At 42.0% G+C, this 17,149-nt stretch overlaps 2 protein-coding genes across 4 annotated transcripts; both read left to right on the plus strand.

The window, feature by feature from the left end:
* The first annotated feature begins 1,250 nt into the window (after positions 1–1,250).
* On the plus strand, positions 1,251–4,839 carry psmb4 (proteasome 20S subunit beta 4). Its single transcript, XM_069516535.1, has 8 exons — positions 1,251–1,430; positions 1,919–2,045; positions 2,133–2,212; positions 2,906–3,052; positions 3,139–3,220; positions 3,298–3,414; positions 4,285–4,373; positions 4,713–4,839. Exons 1-8 carry the CDS (start codon positions 1,306–1,308, stop codon positions 4,723–4,725), a joined length of 780 nt encoding a protein of 259 aa, XP_069372636.1. The 5' UTR covers positions 1,251–1,305; the 3' UTR covers positions 4,726–4,839.
* A 509-nt stretch (positions 4,840–5,348) lies between these two features.
* On the plus strand, positions 5,349–16,694 carry rfx5 (regulatory factor X, 5). Of its 3 annotated transcripts, none has more exons than XM_069516491.1 (11): positions 5,349–5,459; positions 8,142–8,296; positions 9,347–9,380; positions 9,471–9,553; positions 9,653–9,775; positions 9,869–9,985; positions 10,590–10,668; positions 10,839–11,037; positions 11,114–11,196; positions 11,272–11,397; positions 11,506–16,694. In XM_069516491.1, the coding sequence occupies exons 2-11, from the start codon at positions 8,175–8,177 to the stop codon at positions 12,625–12,627; spliced, it is 2,088 nt and encodes a 695-aa protein (XP_069372592.1). In that variant the 5' UTR covers positions 5,349–5,459; positions 8,142–8,174; the 3' UTR covers positions 12,628–16,694. The 3 variants fall into 3 exon arrangements, with proteins under 3 accessions (XP_069372592.1, XP_069372593.1, XP_069372594.1); XM_069516492.1 differs by having other exon boundaries at positions 5,440–5,546; XM_069516493.1 differs by lacking the exon at positions 5,349–5,459 and adding an exon at positions 6,087–6,221.
* The last annotated feature ends 455 nt before the right edge of the window (positions 16,695–17,149 follow it).

Raw genomic sequence — 17,149 nt, forward strand, 5'->3', positions numbered from 1 at the left:
TATCACACCTGTATCACACCTACATCACACCTGTATCACACCTGTATCACATCTGTATCACATCTACACCACATCTGTATAACATCTGTATCACACCTGTATCACATCTGCATCGCATCTGTATCACACCTGTATCACATCTACACCACATCTGTATAACATCTGTATCACACCTGCATCACACCTGTATCACATCTGTATCACACCTGTATCACATCTACATCACATCTGTATCACATCTGTATCACATCTACACCACATCTGTATCACATCTGTATCACATCTGTATCACACCTGTATCACATCTACACCACATCTGTATCACATCTGTATCACACCTGTATCACATCTACATCACATCTGTATCACATCTGTATCACATCTACACCACATCTGTATCACACCTGTATCACATCTGTATCACATCTGTATCACACCTGTATCACATCTACATCACATCTACATCACATCTGCATCACATCTGTATCACATCTACATCACATCTGCATCACATCTGTATCACATCTACACCACATCTGTATCACATCTACACCACATCTGTATCACATCTGTATCACACCTGTATCACATCTACATCACACCTGTATCACATCTGTATCACACCTGTATCACATCTGTATCACATCTGTATCACATCTACACCACATCTGCATCACATCTGTATCACACCTACATCACACCTGTATCACATCTACATCACATCTGCATCACATCTGTATCACATCTACATCACACCTGTATCACATCTACATCACATCTACACCACATCTGTATCACATCTACACCACATCTGTATCACATCTGTATCTGTACTAGTTATTTAAGAACAATTCTCACTAAACACAAAACAGCCTCCACTAAGTTACACACTGAGAGAAAACAACCTGCTGTGTCAACACTGCTAATGACAACAATAAGTCACTTAACACGTGTGTTTACTAAGTTAAACATCTGTCAGCATTATAAAGTAAAGTTATGGAACTGCTCCGAAATACTTTATATATTTTCCCCATGCACAAGCGATGAAAACTTAACACAGGCTGAAAGTAGCAAGTTATCATTATTGCTGATGTTAATAAACACAAAACCTGTTCAAGATTCAAGGTTCAAGGGTTTCTTGTTATATGCACAACTATTACATTTGGGAATGTATCTTTATCATAGATCTTTATATACACTTTACACTTTTGATTCCAACCAGCAGGGGCGGTAAACCTACGCCCTCTGACGTCAAACGGTTTGGCTAAGAAGACGCGGTGACGTAACTTCCGTCAGAGATTCAACATGGAGTCCGGTCTGAAGCTGAGTTTCTGGGAGCACGGACCAAAGCCTGGACAGTTTTACTCTTTCCCGGACAACAGCAGCAGCAGCGGGCCGGTTCCAGCATGTGGGCCGGTCAGACACACACTGTGAGTCCGCTCCGTCTCTAACAACCTCCGCCCTTTCACCCGGAGCTCCGCTGTCGCTTTCGGTTTGAGCTCCGCCGCTCTGCTGTATCATCGTGGAGCTAACAGATGCTAACAGATGCTAAGCTAGCTGACGGTTTAGAGCAGGTTGAAAGTTTTTAATGATCAGAACTAACACAAACTAGTCATTTCATCGTTTAATCAATAGTTGATATCGATCACAATGATTTTCAATCTGTACACCGTGCAGTCTGTTAGCTGTTAGCTTCTAGCTTCTGTTACTGCAGCTCATAGTGATTCAAACTTTATCTGCAAATAAATCTAACATACATGAAAGATAATGTATTACATCGAACATGTTTGAATGATACATATGAAATCAGATATACATGAAATCTAACATATATGTGAAAGCATATAAAACTATTTTTGAGATTGAGTTTGTTGTCTATAAAACCCAGAATATTTCTCATGAACAAGTCTCTCCGCAGTAATCCAATGGTGACCGGGACGTCGGTGCTCGGCGTGAAGTTCACCGGTGGCGTCATGATTGCGGCAGACATGTTGGGATCCTATGGTTCTCTGGCCCGATTCAGGAACATCTCCCGCCTCATGAAGGTGACACTTGCTGCTGAATCGAATCAGCTTTAGATGTGAATCTGATAGTTGTGTCCGAACAGAGGTGAACAGCAGTTTGTGTTTCAGGTGAACAACAACACGATCCTGGGAGCTTCAGGAGACTATGCTGACTACCAGTACCTCAAACAGATCATCGAACAGATGGTGTAAGCTGCCGACAGTGTCCGCTCTTTAGTGTCCACGTTTAGTTTCCTGATGTCAGCATGTCCAACTGTGCACCCACAGGTCTCATGTCCAGAGTCCTGTGGTGTGTACATGTGCTGAATGTGGAAAAGGGACACTTTTCCTCATGTTGGGTTGACATTTCAACTTATGCCAACAATTTGCGACTGGCACCCAACAGTTCCTTTTTCCGGTACTTTACTCTTTCTGTATAACCAAAAATAATCAGATCAGGTTTTTCAAGAATTGCAAAGATTAGGATAGAATTATTCAATTATTGTTAAACTATCATAATAAGACACAATCTAAAGCTGAAATTCCCCATCATAAGATGTCATGATTAGTGATGTCATGATGATGTCATACATAGTTTAAAAGTCGCTGCATCCATTGGGACTTAATTATATTTTGATGGGAATTATGTCACTATAAAAATGACATATAATAATATATCAATCATTTATCATCACATGACCTAATGACAACATTACAATACAATTAAAATAAACATGTTGACATTGTAAAAATTTCAAACACAAATGATTTAGTCTCTGAATTACACGTGTCTGTTGTTTCTCTGAGAGACAGAAAACTCGGGCCCTCAGCTCGAGGGCCTGTGTTCACATTAATTGATGTTAAATGTCAGAAACTCTGTGCTTGGTTGTTGTGTGTAACAGGATCGACGAGGAGCTGCTGGGCGATGGTCACAGTTACAGTCCAAAGGCGGTTCACTCGTGGTTGACCAGAGTCATGTACAACCGCCGCAGCAGAATGAATCCTCTTTGGAACACTGTGGTCATTGGAGGTTTCTACAACGGAGAGAGGTGGCGACAGACTGGGGCTGTTAGTTTGTTCTCAGGAAACTAAAGAGTATGATAATTAACCTGTCGGCCATCTTTGTTCTCTCTAGTTTCCTAGGTTACGTGGACAAGCTGGGTGTGGCCTATGAGGCTCCCACAGTGGCCACAGGCTTCGGAGCGTACCTAGCTCAGGTAAGAGAGAGAAACTGATGTGAAGTGACTTCACCTCAACATCTGCAGTGCTCCTGATTTTTGTGTGTGTGTGTCAGCCTTTGATGAGGGAGGTGGTGGAGAATAAAGTGGAGATCACAAAGCAGGAGGCTCGGGAGCTGCTGGAGCGCTGCCTCAAAGTTCTTTACTACAGAGACGCTCGCTCCTACAACAGAGTAAGTTCACTTGAATACGTATATAATACATAAAAACAATCAGCGGCTGTATATAAAGATGATCACTGACTGTATATAAAGATGATCAGTGACTGTATATAAAGACCATCACTGACTGTATATAAAGACCATCACTGACTGTATATAAAGACCATCAGTGACTGTATATAAAGATGATCAGTGACTGTATATAAAGACCATCACTGACTGTATATAAAGACGATCACTGACTGTATATAAAGATGATCACTGACTGTATATAAAGATGATCACTGACTGTATATAAAGACCATCACTGACTGTATATAAAGACCATCAGTGACTGTATATAAAGACGATCACTGACTGTATATAAAGACCATCACTGACTGTATATAAAGATGATCACTGACTGTATATAAAGACGATCACTGACTGTATATCAAGACCATCAGTGACTGTATATAAAGACCATCAGTGACTGTATATAAAGACCATCACTGACTGTATATAAAGACCATCACTGACTGTATATAAAGACCATCACTGACTGTATATAAAGACCATCAGTGACTGTATATAAAGACCATCACTGACTGTATATAAAGACGATCACTGACTGTATATCAAGACCATCAGTGACTGTATATAAAGACCATCAGTGACTGTATATAAAGACCATCACTGACTGTATATAAAGACCATCACTGACTGTATATAAAGACGATCACTGACTGTATATAAAGATGATCACTGACTGTATATAAAGACCATCACTGACTGTATATAAAGACCATCACTGACTGTATATAAAGACCATCAATAACTGCTGTTATTGAATGTGATAGATAATTTTTCAAGATAAAAGTTAATTTGTTCTGTTAATTTCAGCATGAGATCGCCATAGTAACAGAAGGAGGCGTGGAGATTATTGGTCCTCTGTCGTCTGAAACCAACTGGGACATTGCTCACCTGGTCAGGTAGGTTCACAGGAGGAGGCTGTTTAATCCTTTATTTAAAAATACAAATGTTTCCTATTACTTATAAATGTGATTAAATTGATATTTTTTACAGTAGTTTGGGTTTTTTTCACTTTTATATTGTACATTAAAACATTTGTGTTTCTCGGGTGTTGGAAAAATGTATACATTATATCGCTTAGAATAATTTGTTTTTACAATTTAATTTAATATATATTTCCCTACTATTAAAACTGTCAGGATGTTAAGTCATGAAATAACTCTAATAAATAAAAAATAAATCATTCCGATGATAAATGGTTGTCACAGTCTGAATATCAAACGTCTGTTTCTCCACAGTGGGTTTGAATGAAGACGAGAAGCAACTGATGAAGACCAGATTTTTCTCTGCTCTCTGTCCCACCTGAAGTTTTGTGATGTTGGTTGTCTCTTTTGTATAATGGAAAATAAATGTCATAAATCTAAATGTGCTTTTCTTGTTTTACTTCTGAACACATAAATGTGATCACAGCTTGAAGCATTCAAACTGTGCACATCACACCATATCCTATATGATCTACAGATATATTATTCTATATTATATACATTGGAAAATATATTTATTTAAAAGTTTGATCGTGTTGGATCTCTCGAAACAGTTACAATATATTAACAATAAAGACAAGTGAAAAAAGTTGATATTCCCCGAGAGATTCAAGATAAAGTAGAAATGTGACCAAATGTATAAGAAAAGAACTTGGTCTAATAATCCATGTGTTAGTACTGCGAGTCTGTCATTGAATCACATGTAACATGTTTAATTCATGGTTACATGTTAATCCACACGGTCTGTTGCTATGCAGACTTCACAAGATTAACTCATCTGTTCTGTAACTGGGCAGACCAGCATCACGCGTCCAATCACAATAATCCCTGTCAGAAAAATACTTCTGCTCGACAAATGGAGTTTCAGCCGCTTTTGGTCTCCGGGTAAGTTTGTGACAGCGCACCAATCAGAATAGACGTCGGCTTTGTAGTCAGGCAGACATAGCAGAGTCGTCCAATCACAAAAAGACCAGAGGGGATTTTAGCAGTAGCTTGTGTCAGGTACTTTGTTTTTCTTTTTAAAATAATGACTTTAATCAGCTGATCACCATCGATCAGCTGTTTGTGTTGAAACGCGTCTGAAAACAGGTGAACATCTGTTACAGCTCATGCTAATGCTACTGCTAGGACAGAGCCAACAGCTAGGCTAGTCAACTAGCATCTCGGGTTAGCAGCTAGCTTCTAGCTTCCCGGTAAAAGGTCGAGTTAACGAGTTCTCCGGTAGAACCGGTTCTCTCCGTCTCGAACCCGCGGGCTCGTCTTCCTTTGTCGAAGCCCGCTGACGTGTCGTGGTGCCGGTGTGTGCAGCTAATGCAGCGGGCGCGTGTGGTTTGTTCGCGGGGCTCTGACATGTTGTCGTGTCGGTGTGTTCATAGTAAATGTCAGACACATGACCACCGGCGCTGGAGACACACCGGACACACACCAGCCGTCAGGCGGAACACACACCGGCCCCGCGGTCACAGCACAGCCGCTGACGCGTTCACATCTCCGGGTAACTGCAGCAGTGAGTGGAGCCGGTAGCGGGCTGTGTTCGGCTCCCCTCGAACACGCCTCCCGCCCCGCTACAAACGGGAACGTTTAACGGCACCGTGACAGCCGCCATGTGTCACTACCCGGCAGCCATAGGGCCTGTTTCGTAAACCCGCTGAACCATATGAACCATGTGAGGCTCCGGTAGATCTGCTGCTGCACCGGGACAGAGGCGGGAGAGACCCGGCGCTCAGGGTGTCTGTCTGGGGTCAACTGACACACAGAGTCCCGGTTCGTCCCCGGTTCATCTGACACACTGACCCTTCCATTCACGTGTCCACTTGAAGTGACAGATTCCTTCTGTCTTAGTAAATCTACTAAAAGAGATCACGGGCCCTTAAACTGTTCTTATACAGGAGCCCAAACAGAGAGCGGCCCCTGAATCAATCCATCTACAGAGGAGGTGACTTAGTTAGTTAGTTAGTTAGTTAGTTAGTACGCTGGGTAGTCGGTCAGTCAGTCAGTAACTAGCTGACCGACTACCTAACATACTACCCAATGTACTGACTGACTAACTTACTAACTAGTCAGTAAGTTTTAAGGTCAAGACTGTACTAACTGACCAATGTACTAACTTACTGACTATCTACCCAATGTACCGACTAACGAACTTACTAACCAACCCTCTATGTAAAGTGCCTTGAGATAATGTATATTATGATTTGGCGCGATACAAATAAAATTGAATTGAATTAGTTTGTTAGTACTTAGTTAGTCAGTCAGTTAGTTAGTTTGGTAAGTTAGTCTGTCACTTACTATGTTAGTCAGTTACTACTTTAGTTATTCAGTTAGGTAGGTAGTTAGTCAGTTACTACGTTAGTTATTCAGTTAGGTAGGTAGTTAGTCAGTTACTATGTTAGTTATTCAGTTAGGTAGGTAGTTAGTCAGTTACTATGTTAGTTGTTCAGTTAGGTAGGTAGTTAGTCAGTTACTATGTTAGTTGTTCAGTTAGGTAGTTAGTAAGTTAGTTTAAGTTACGAACTACCTTATTGAATAACTAACATAGTAACTGACAGACTAACTTACCAAACCAACTAACTTACCAACTGACTACGTAACCTACGTAAGTTAGTTAGGTCGTTAGTAAGTTAGTCTGTCTGTTACTATGTAAGTTATTCAGTTTGGTAAGTTAGTCTGTAAGTTACTACGTTAGTTATTCAGTTAGGTAGGTAGTTAGTCAGTTACTATGTTAGTTATTCAGTTAGGTAGTTAGTAATTTAGTTAGTCAGTTACTATGTTAGTTATTCAGTTAGGTAGTTAGTCAGTTAGTTAGTCAGTTACTACTTTAAACTCTTCATAGAGGTGGAGGCTCTGGGTCTGTTCAGTAACATATACCATCTATATATATATAATCTATAGATGGTATATATATATATATATATATATATATATATATATACTGTACTATTATTCTTATATACTGTCTAGCAATAACATTACCATCATATCATCAGTACTATTACCATCATATTGCCACTGCACTACTTGTCTGCCTATTCATCTTGTGTTTCTGTTTTTGTTCTTTCTACCTCAATGTTTTGTTTTGTTCTATTGTATTGTGTTTTGTTGTGTTCTGATACACGAGCTGCTATGACGACTTCATTTCCCTCCAGGGATGAATAAAGTAATCTATCTATCTATCTATATTCCATGCTGGGAATTATTGTTATATCCAGTTGACCAATCAGATTGAAACATACCAGGTGTCTCAGGATAAAAAAAATCAAATTTTATTAAGATAATACAATCTTAACAATAATTATTCATCTTAATTGATTAAACTTTAATTTGTCAACAGCCACCCATTTACATTAGAATCATATAAAAACAAATACAGTGCGAGGATCTGTCGTCTTTGAGCTCGACAGCTGTCAACGTGTCACGATAAGACTGGCCTGCAGGAAGAACTCTCTGTGTTCCACGTGTTGTTTATGTCACAGGTGCTTGTTTTTGTGTTATTGTTGAATGAGTTGAAATCAACCATCGACTCCCTCGATTGTTTGAGTCATGGATGTGGTGTCTGTTGTTCTAGATTCAAGGTTAGTTACTCCGTTTCCTGAGCTTTCAACCACGTCAGTATAAACAGGTTGGTGTTATAAATAATAGTATTTAGGAATAGTAATGTGTGTTTTTTTTTCTATCTGTCTCCAGATGTTGGTTCTCAGCATCGGTTAGTTGGTCCAGATGTCAGAGGACCAGCGGCACCAGCGGGCCGAAGCCTCCCGGCGGGGGGAGGTCGGTCTGGAGGCGGGGGAGGGTGACACAGAGCCCAGCATGTTGCAGCAGAGACTGAAAAACAACATCTCGTAAGTCAGCTCTCAGTGACTGTAAATAAAGATGGACGACCTGTCTCGGCTTTCTCCTACCGTTCAGATGTGAAGGGTTAGGAGGGGGCAAGGTTTATGAACCAGCAGCCAGGGGGCGATCCAGGTGATTTGGCTTCACTTTGGGAGCCATTATGTCATCCATCTTTATTCAATAATTCAAATACAAAACTTTAAATCAGCTCCTCAATCACAACCTTTAATCTGCTGGAGTGTGTTTGTGATAAGAAAAGATAATTAGACACCAGTAAAGTAATAATAAGTAAACATACAATCCTTATTAAATGTAAGGAGATATTTAAACTATGAATGGAATAGAAATAATATTCACAGCATATACAAATTATATACGATGAAACAGATTGCACACAGAATTTGATATCAGTTTGTGTGTGTGAGATCAGTGTGTGTGATCAGAATCAGAATACCTTTATTGTCCCACAAATGGGGAAATTACTTTGTCACAGCAGCAACAGGACAGTTGTGTTTTTTAAAAAACAATAACAATAGTGGAAAATAAACAAGATAATTTCAAGGTTAGAAAATAGAATAGAAAGAATATACTGCTATATACATATGAACATATTCAGTGTGCAATGAATTTACAAAAAGACAGTGTGGTAGTGTATTAGCTGGTGATAATGAATAATAAATATTGATATTTGGATATGGATATTTATAAAAACTGTATGCAGATGTATGCTACTGGGAGCAGTGATTGAAAAGCCTGACAGCAGCAGGGAGGAAGGACCTTCGATACCTCTCCTTCACACACTTGTGGTGTATCACTGCTGCTGAAGGAGCTGCCCAGTGCTGTGAGAGTGACCTGTAGGGGGTGGGACTCCTGCACCAGCAGCGATGACAGCTTGTGTGTGTGTGTGTGTGTGTGCGTGCAGGGTCAGTGTGTGATCAGTTTGTGGTCAGTGTGTGTGTGTGTGTGTGTGGTCAGTGTGTGTGTGTGGTCAGTGTGTGATCAGTGTGTGTGTGTGTGTGTGTGGTCAGTGTGTGATCAGTGTGTTCTCTCTCTCACAGAAAGAGCGTTCAGACCAAAGTGGATGAGATCCTGGTAAGAACCACAGCCAAAGTTCTCATGTCCTGTTGAAAGAATCGTGGACGTCCCCTCAGTGCTCAGCTGTTTTCTGTTTTTTTTCAACAGCAAGATGTCCAGCGTTTCTCTGACAACGACAAGCTGTACCTGTACCTCCAGCTGCCCTCAGGACCCAGCTCCGGAGACAAGAGGTCAGTGCTGCACAGTGTTGATCACCAAACATAGTTCCACTGGAACCCTAACCCAGAGGTGTTGAGTTGTGTTCTGTGTGTGTGTGTGTGTATGTGTAGTGTTGGTGACTCCAGCTCGTTCAACACAGCCGACCAGCTTCACACCTGTAACTGGATCCGCAGTCACCTGGAGGAGCACTCAGACACCTGCCTTCCCAAACAGGACGTCTATGAGACATACAAGTCAGAAAACACACGCCAACACACAGAGTACGTTTTCTCAAGTGGTTGTTGGGTAATGTGACCTCTGACTCCTCCCCCTCTGTTGTTCTCTAGGAGATACTGTGAGAACCTGCAGCATCGACCTCTGAGCGCCGCCAACTTCGGGAAGATCATCAGAGACATTTTCCCCAACATCAAGGCCCGACGGCTCGGGGGCAGAGGACAATCCAAATATCCTTCCACCTGCTGAAGGGGCCCAATGATGTCACAGATGCACAGTGATGTCACAGATGCACGGTGATGTCACAGACGCACAGTGATGTCACAGACATACAGTGACGTCAGACGCACAGTGATGTCACATTGATATCACAGACGCGCAGTGACGTCAGACAGACGTCAGACGCACAGTGACGTCACAGACATACAGTGATGTCACATTGATATCACAGTGATGTCACATTGATTTCATAGTGACGTCACAGACACACACAGATGTCACAGACATACAGTGATGTCACAGATGCACAGTGATGTCACAGACATACAGTGATGTCACAGATGCACAGTGATGTCACAGACATACAGTGATGTCACACTGAAATCACAGACGCACAGTGATGTCAGACTCACAGTGATATCACAGTGATGTCAGATGCACAGTGATGTCACAGTGATGTCAGACAATCAGTGATGTCACAGTGAGGATATTTAATGGGCAGGTTGAGAAGCTTCAGTGTGATTGTGACCCAGCATTAAAACAGTCAGTTAACTGTGATGAGGTCAGACTTTGTGAGGGTTGCTGGTTGAATTCCCTGACCTGCCTGGCTCATACATACTGTTACAGCGGCATCAGGAGGAAGACTGTGCTCAACATGCCTTTGCTGCCAAACCTGGATCTGAAGAATGACCCGGTACACACACACACACACACACACTGTTCCCCAAACAATATTCAGTTATAGTAACAGTGCCACCTGTTGGAGTATGGGCGAGTTGCACAATCCTTGCTGTTGTAATGATGTTTTGATATGAGAATAGTTTTCGTTAGAGTTTCAGCTGACTCCTTCCTGTTCGTCTGCAGGCGGAGCTGACGGAGCTCGTTCAGACCTACAAACAGGAAGTGACAGAGGCTGCATGTGAGCTGATCTGTGATTGGGCGCAGAAGATCCTGAAGCGTTCCTTCGACACAGTGGTGGAGGTCGCTCGTTATCTGATCCAGGAGCACATTGTAAACCCTCGCTGCAGCCAGGCGGAGTTGGTCACCTCCGCAGCGCTCGCAGGTCAGTTGGAGTCCACGTCTCATGTTTCCAGGTTGTCCATCTGTCCTGATTGCCTCCTGTATCTGTCCGTCCGCAGGAGGTCCAGCCAAACCACATAAGGTCATCAAGAAAGCTCTGGTTGTTTCTAAAGCTGAGTCAGACGGAGTTGCAGATCAGAAGGTGCTCACACGTGTTTCGGGTTAGTCACTGTTCAGTCGTTGTCTCTGCTGCTCACCACTTCCTGTCTGAATGCAGAAGGAGCCTGGAGAATTGTCCTCACTGAAGCTGCCGTCTGGAGACAAATCAGCCACCACCAAGCCCTCCTCCCTGGACACTCCGCCTCCTCCTTCTTCCTCCTCCTCTTCCTGTCTGCGCCCTGCGGTAAGTTAACACCTCCTTGTACCTGCACCTCTGTCCGACCATTTGTCTTTTCATTATTGATCAATAAACAATCAATAGATGAAGTTAACTGATTGATTGATTTTGCAGGTGGAGGCGTTCATGAAGCAGTTACCCAGAATCCTCCCCCGTAGCTCAATCCCTGATAAAACCCAGCTCTCTGTCCGCTCGTCTCCGCCCTCTCTGGCGCCAAAAGACGCCTCGGGAGTTGGAGGAGCATCTGGACCTGGAGGCCCGGCTGCTGCCGCTGCTGCCAGCGGTGGTGGAGTTAAGGTCATTGCCATGGCAACAGGTGGCCCTGTTCCGGTGATGATCTTGCCTCAGGGCTGCCTGTCCTATGAAAGAGAGAAGGTCGCCCCACCCCCAACACCTCCACTTCCTCCACAGAACCCCCTAGCAGCCCCAACCTCTGTGGTCCAGAAAGCTCGAGGGAATGTCACCAAGCGCCCCCTGGAGGTGGTGATGTCAGCTGGTGCATCAGGCGTCTGTGGTGGCTCTGCTGCCAACGCTCATCCAGTGAAACGGAAACGTGGCCGACCAAGAAAACCTCGGCCTGAGGACACGCTGCTTGCTCTTCCTCCTCCAACTTCTGCTGCTCTTCCTCCTCAGCCCCCACCCTCTGCCCCTCCCTCCCACCCTCCTATCATCACCTCCCTGACCGGTGGCGTCATCCAGAAAGCATGCTCTTCCTCTTCTTCCTCGCAGCCAGTATTAGGGCTGGTGATCCAGGATCAGCCTGGCCTTGTTGTGAGTCAGCTGCCGGCGGTGTCAGAGCACCGTGGCGTGGTGGTACAGTGTCAGCCGGGTGGGGTGTCTGAGCCAGAACGCCACAGTCGACCGCTGCTGCTGCTCCAGACTCCAGGGAACCCTAGCTGGGAGCTGGCAGCATCAGGACGTACACCGATGGTGGAGGTGATCCAGAAAGCTCCAAGACCAAGCAATAACAACAGCAGTGCCCTCGCTCCTCTCCCTGCAGCCCACCTTCCCCCTCCCCTTCCCATGCCCATGCTACACGAGGAGCGGGGGGAGGTGGAAATAATGTTGACGCCGGTGGAGCTGCACGTCAACCCGCCGTTGCCTCTCCACAGCTCTTCCTCCTCTGCGGCTCCCGCCTCCTCACCGTCTATCTCCTCCTCCATGGGGGGGAGGGGCCAGGAGGAGGAAGGGGTGCGACGAGAGACCAGCACCTCCTCAAAGAGAGAGGGACATTAGACCCTCCCTCTTTTCTTTTTATCAGCTCTCACTACGCTTTACCTCACCTGCAACTTTGCCGTGCCCCCTGACCTCTCCTCTTCCTTATTGGTGGAAATCCCAGATTGGTGACAGCAGAGAGCCAATGAGGATAGATGAAGCCAAACCCTCGACACACTTTGTTTTCATTGCACTGTAAACATATGCTGTTAGAAACCTGTGATACTGCGTGTGTGTGTGTGTGTGTGTGTGTGTGTGTGTGTGTGTGTGTGTGTGTGTGTGTGTGTCTTTGTGAGTGTGAGTGTGTGTGTGTGTGTGTGTGTGAGTCTGTGTGTGAGTCTGTGTGTGTGTTTGTGAGTGTGAGTGTGAGTGTGTGTGTGTGTGTGTGTGTGTGTGTGTGTGTGTGTTCGTCCTCCCTGCCTCCTTATCCTCATTCTCTAAACTTCCTGTTTAAGGCCGTCTGCTGCTTCAGATCAATGGATTTATAGAACAGAAGAGACGTGTGTTCAGTATTGGATCCGACTGTAGGTGGCGTCGGTGTCGTGCAGTAGTAACTACGGGTTAGAGCCTGTTCAGGGTTCTTTGTGGTGAAAGAAATGAAATGGATCTTCAGCTCAGTTCATTTGATGTTCTCAGCTGCAGAGTTTGTCTAATGTCTCCAAGTTCAGGGCAATAAAACGTGTTCGTACACGTATAGTGAGTGGATAGACATTGCGGGACGTGAGGACGAGAAGAAGTGAGAACATGATGATGAGGGGTGAGAGGATGAAAAACGTGCAGCAACAGAAAAGTTGGAGGTTTGACTTAATGCGACTCAAGCTCAACTATGAATCAGGTGTGTGGGGGGGGTTTAATTTCATAAAATTTGAATCGGTTCAATGAAATAATTTATTTTAAATATATTTAAAACAAAAGGTTGCCACGTTTGTCATTAATGTGGAGGCGTGTTTTACCGACTCATCTGTGATTGGTTGGGCTAAGAATCATTTAAATCAGATTTTCTTTAATTCATTATTTAAAATTTCGGGTTCTCAGATATAAGTTTTGAAGTTTATTGGATCTAAACTGGGTATTTTAGTTTTCTGTTTAATGACTTGTTCTTCAACGTTTTGTTAATCTTTTACATTTTTTATGATTTCCAACAGTTGAGCGAATTAATAGATTAAGTCCGAAACAACAAAGGAATACTTGGAAGATCAGAGCGAGACTTGACGCCAAATATTTAACGTCAAACAATGTTCAAGACATTAGCACTTCATTTACGACACTCCTCCAGCAGAGGTCGCTGTGATGCAGTGGAACACTGTTCACATGCTCATCTTCCGCAGGACAGCGATGGAAAAACCTCTGAACTCAAACCAGTGTTAGAAATAAATTGTTCTTTTTATCAAAAAACACGATGTAATGAAATCGTACTTTTACTCCAGAAACTTTTTTCAGTTTAAAATTATTTCTTTAAAAACTTAAACAGACTTAAAATTGATCGATAGATTATCAGAAAATTAACATTTGACAAAAACATGTTTATTTTGGAGCAAAGTTCTAAGAATTTGAACATGAACATTGAATAAATTAATCATTGTTATTGTTTATTACAGATTCATATTGATCTCAGTAGTTTATTATTCTGATAAATCAAAAGTTAGATTTTTAAGAAAATGGTGAAAAACAAATTCATCATTTATATCATTATTTTATCTTTTTCTGTTTTTGTATTTTCAAATCTGTCTCCAGTTAATTAATCGATCGTTTCAATTCTGAACAAAAAGCAGGATCTTAAAATTAAAGTGAATTTCAGAATAAAATCATGCGTTGATTTAGAAAACAAACATGTTCCTGCTCTTCCTCTTCTCTGGAGTCAGAGGAGTTTGTTTCGTACTATGATGTTTGTTCTTAACGTTGCAAAACCGCCAATCTTCAGTGCTCGCCATCTCTGCACTCTTCTCGTCCTGTAAACAAAACAAAGAACAAAATGTTTTGGTTAGCGTTCGCAAATCGAGGTGTTATTACAGCTGCTGTGTGTGTGTGTGTGTGTGTGTTTCCCTCTGTCCTGTGACGTTGAGAGCTTCAGGTCAGTTCAAGTGAAAAGACTTAAAATCCTTGTTGCATGATGTGAAAATGAGTTTTAGTGCCATGTCCCACCAATAATTTATGACAAAAATGAAAGAGTTGAACAGGAAGTGATTACGGTTCTCCACCAGGTGGAAAACTTCTGAGTTTGTCTTTGAGCCTCAAACTGAACTGAGGAAAGTTGCACTGTGAAAACAAGAGAAAGTCATGATGCTCTCATGAGCAGCAGCCTCTTTATTTTATGTTAAACAAAAAAAAAGTTTGAATAAAGAGGAAAATACTTCCTGTCATTTGAAAGTTCAGTAACTGGACAACAGACGTGAACTCCGTCACTTGATTCTGACTCATGGTTGTAAAAAAGGATGATGACATGTTTCCACTTCCTCCAGAAAAGAAGCAAAAATATCTTAGATACTAACACTGCCATCTTGTGGTGATTACATAATTTACAGTCAGTCTGAGTAGTTGTAATCATGGAGTGGAGACGTGGTTTCGAGGGCATACATACACGCTTTCAACCAATCAGGAGTCAGTCTCAGCTGTCAATCGAAACGTCTTGGTCTGTTTTTATATCATCAAAAGATTAATTTAAACCAAACTGATCAGAAACATCTGCTAACATGGAGGAGGTATATGACCTTTACTGCAGCCAGCCACCAGGGGGGGAATACAGATGATTTGGCTTCACTTTTTTAAAAGCAGTCATGTCAGCCATCTTTGCAGATTGTGGTTTTGCCCTAAAACCTTCTGTGTGTAAGATTTAGTGACATCCAGTGGTGAAGTTGCAAAGTGCAACCAGACTGTTTCTTGAAGTATGAAGTGTTTGTTGGAATCGTTCACTGTGGAGCCATGGAGCTCAAAAAAGAAACGGGTCAGATAATCAATAATCAAAGATCAAAGGATCGGGATTCGGGTATCGGAGCGTTGACCTCAAAGGATCAGACTCAACCGCACAACATTCTTTGATGTCACTTCCTGTAATGCATCATTTTAAATTCATATTTTTGTTGTTATAATATGATTTATTTGTATTAAGATTTTGTTTAAGTTAAAGGTATGTTCACCTTAACTTCAAGAGCCACCAAAGGTTTTATACTGAAATTATTTTTATTGAGTTTCCTGTGACGAAAGACAGAATTTATTCAAAACTTGACGGAAAGTTTAAACGAGATCAGATCCATTATGATCTTTGTGTTTAAATGTGAAAGTTCGTTTACACTTCTGGTTCTCAGATGGTCGCTCTTATAGGTTGCTAGTCAGGCATGTGACAGTCATCAAGGTTTTACTTTATCAAGTTCCTTTTGTTTGTTTTGTTTGTTTTTTCAAACCATGTGACCTGAACGACCCTGAGGTGACGTTAACGCGTGAACGAGCTGGCGTTAGGAGAGAGGAAGGTTTTCAGAAATGAAATTTAATCTAAAGACACTTGTAATACATTTTTCCACAGAAGAAAAAGGAGTCAATGAAGGTGAATCTATGGTTTAAGTGACGATGACATGGCGTCTGTGGGGATGAGCTGATCCTGGTCTAACGAAAGAGTCAGAGTTTTATTATGAAATTATTTTCTTGAACTCATTGTAATTCATTTAAAATATAAATTTATGTGAACAGCAGAGGGAGCACTTTGTTTTTGTTTCCCTGAGCAACGCTGTCTCTTAATTGAGATACGTTTAACATTGTTACATTTGGAAGTGATAAGGTTGTGACGTCAATTGCTCGAAGCTTCATAAATTTCAATCATCAGTGTTTTCACTAAAGTTTGTTTTTCTTTCTGTTGTTTTCACTTCCTGTTGTTGTCTCTTCACAGTTGTACAGTTTGTCGATATGCAAATCCTATTATGACGATGGTGTTGCATGGTTTCTGTGACTGTTTGTCAGGTTTTGTATTTTTATTGTTTAAAAATGTCTGTTTTTAACCAGCTGGCTTTTTTTTGCACTTTATCCCTGAAATGAAAGATTGATTGAAGGTCAAAGGTCAACATTGGTCCACATGTGAAAATAAAATGAACTTTCGCTCATTTGTTCTTTGATGTGGAAACAACGACAATCTCTTTCACTTTTCTGTCGCCTCCTCTCTCCACCACCAGGAGGTGCTCTGCTCAGACTCTGCTGTGTCCAACAACCAGAAACGGTGCAATCCTGACTTCAAAATAAAGGCCTGGTGCTAATAATTGAAGGGGAACAGCAAAGAGGAATTATATGTGATAAACAGCTGAGCTCTAATTCATTTATAGTCTGTGAGGCTCCGTTTGATCATTTCAATAAAAGCAGATCACATAGACTGATTATTATCAATCAATTATTTTCATGATTAATCCGTTTTTCTGTGACAAAGTTACCAAGATCAATCAGATTATTTTAATTTGAAATCGAATAAAATAGAAACGTGTTATTGATCAGATGATTGATCAGTGAATCAGCTTCAGTCAGCTGTGTGAGATCAAAGTCATTCACATGATGAATCATTTCAAAA

The sequence above is a fragment of the Paralichthys olivaceus genome, chromosome 20 (assembly GCF_024713975.1).
Source record: "Paralichthys olivaceus isolate ysfri-2021 chromosome 20, ASM2471397v2, whole genome shotgun sequence".
NCBI lineage: Eukaryota > Metazoa > Chordata > Actinopteri > Pleuronectiformes > Paralichthyidae > Paralichthys > Paralichthys olivaceus.

What these genes read in the sequence shown, in the direction of transcription:
- psmb4 (XM_069516535.1), top strand. Translation starts at nt 1,306, where the DNA reads ATGGAGTCCGGTCTGAAGCTGAGTTTCTGGGAGCACGGACCAAAGCCT. An exon ending in ACATCTCCCGCCTCATGAAG is followed by an intron (nt 2,046 to 2,132) that starts GTGACACTTGCT and finishes TTTGTGTTTCAG; the next exon opens with GTGAACAACAACACGATCCT. An exon ending in ACGCTCGCTCCTACAACAGA is followed by an intron (nt 3,415 to 4,284) that starts GTAAGTTCACTT and finishes TGTTAATTTCAG; the next exon opens with CATGAGATCGCCATAGTAAC.
- rfx5 (XM_069516491.1), top strand. Translation starts at nt 8,175, where the DNA reads ATGTCAGAGGACCAGCGGCACCAGCGGGCCGAAGCCTCCCGGCGGGGG. An exon ending in GGGGGCAGAGGACAATCCAA is followed by an intron (nt 9,986 to 10,589) that starts ATATCCTTCCAC and finishes CCTGGCTCATAC; the next exon opens with ATACTGTTACAGCGGCATCA. An exon ending in CACCTCCGCAGCGCTCGCAG is followed by an intron (nt 11,038 to 11,113) that starts GTCAGTTGGAGT and finishes GTCCGTCCGCAG; the next exon opens with GAGGTCCAGCCAAACCACAT.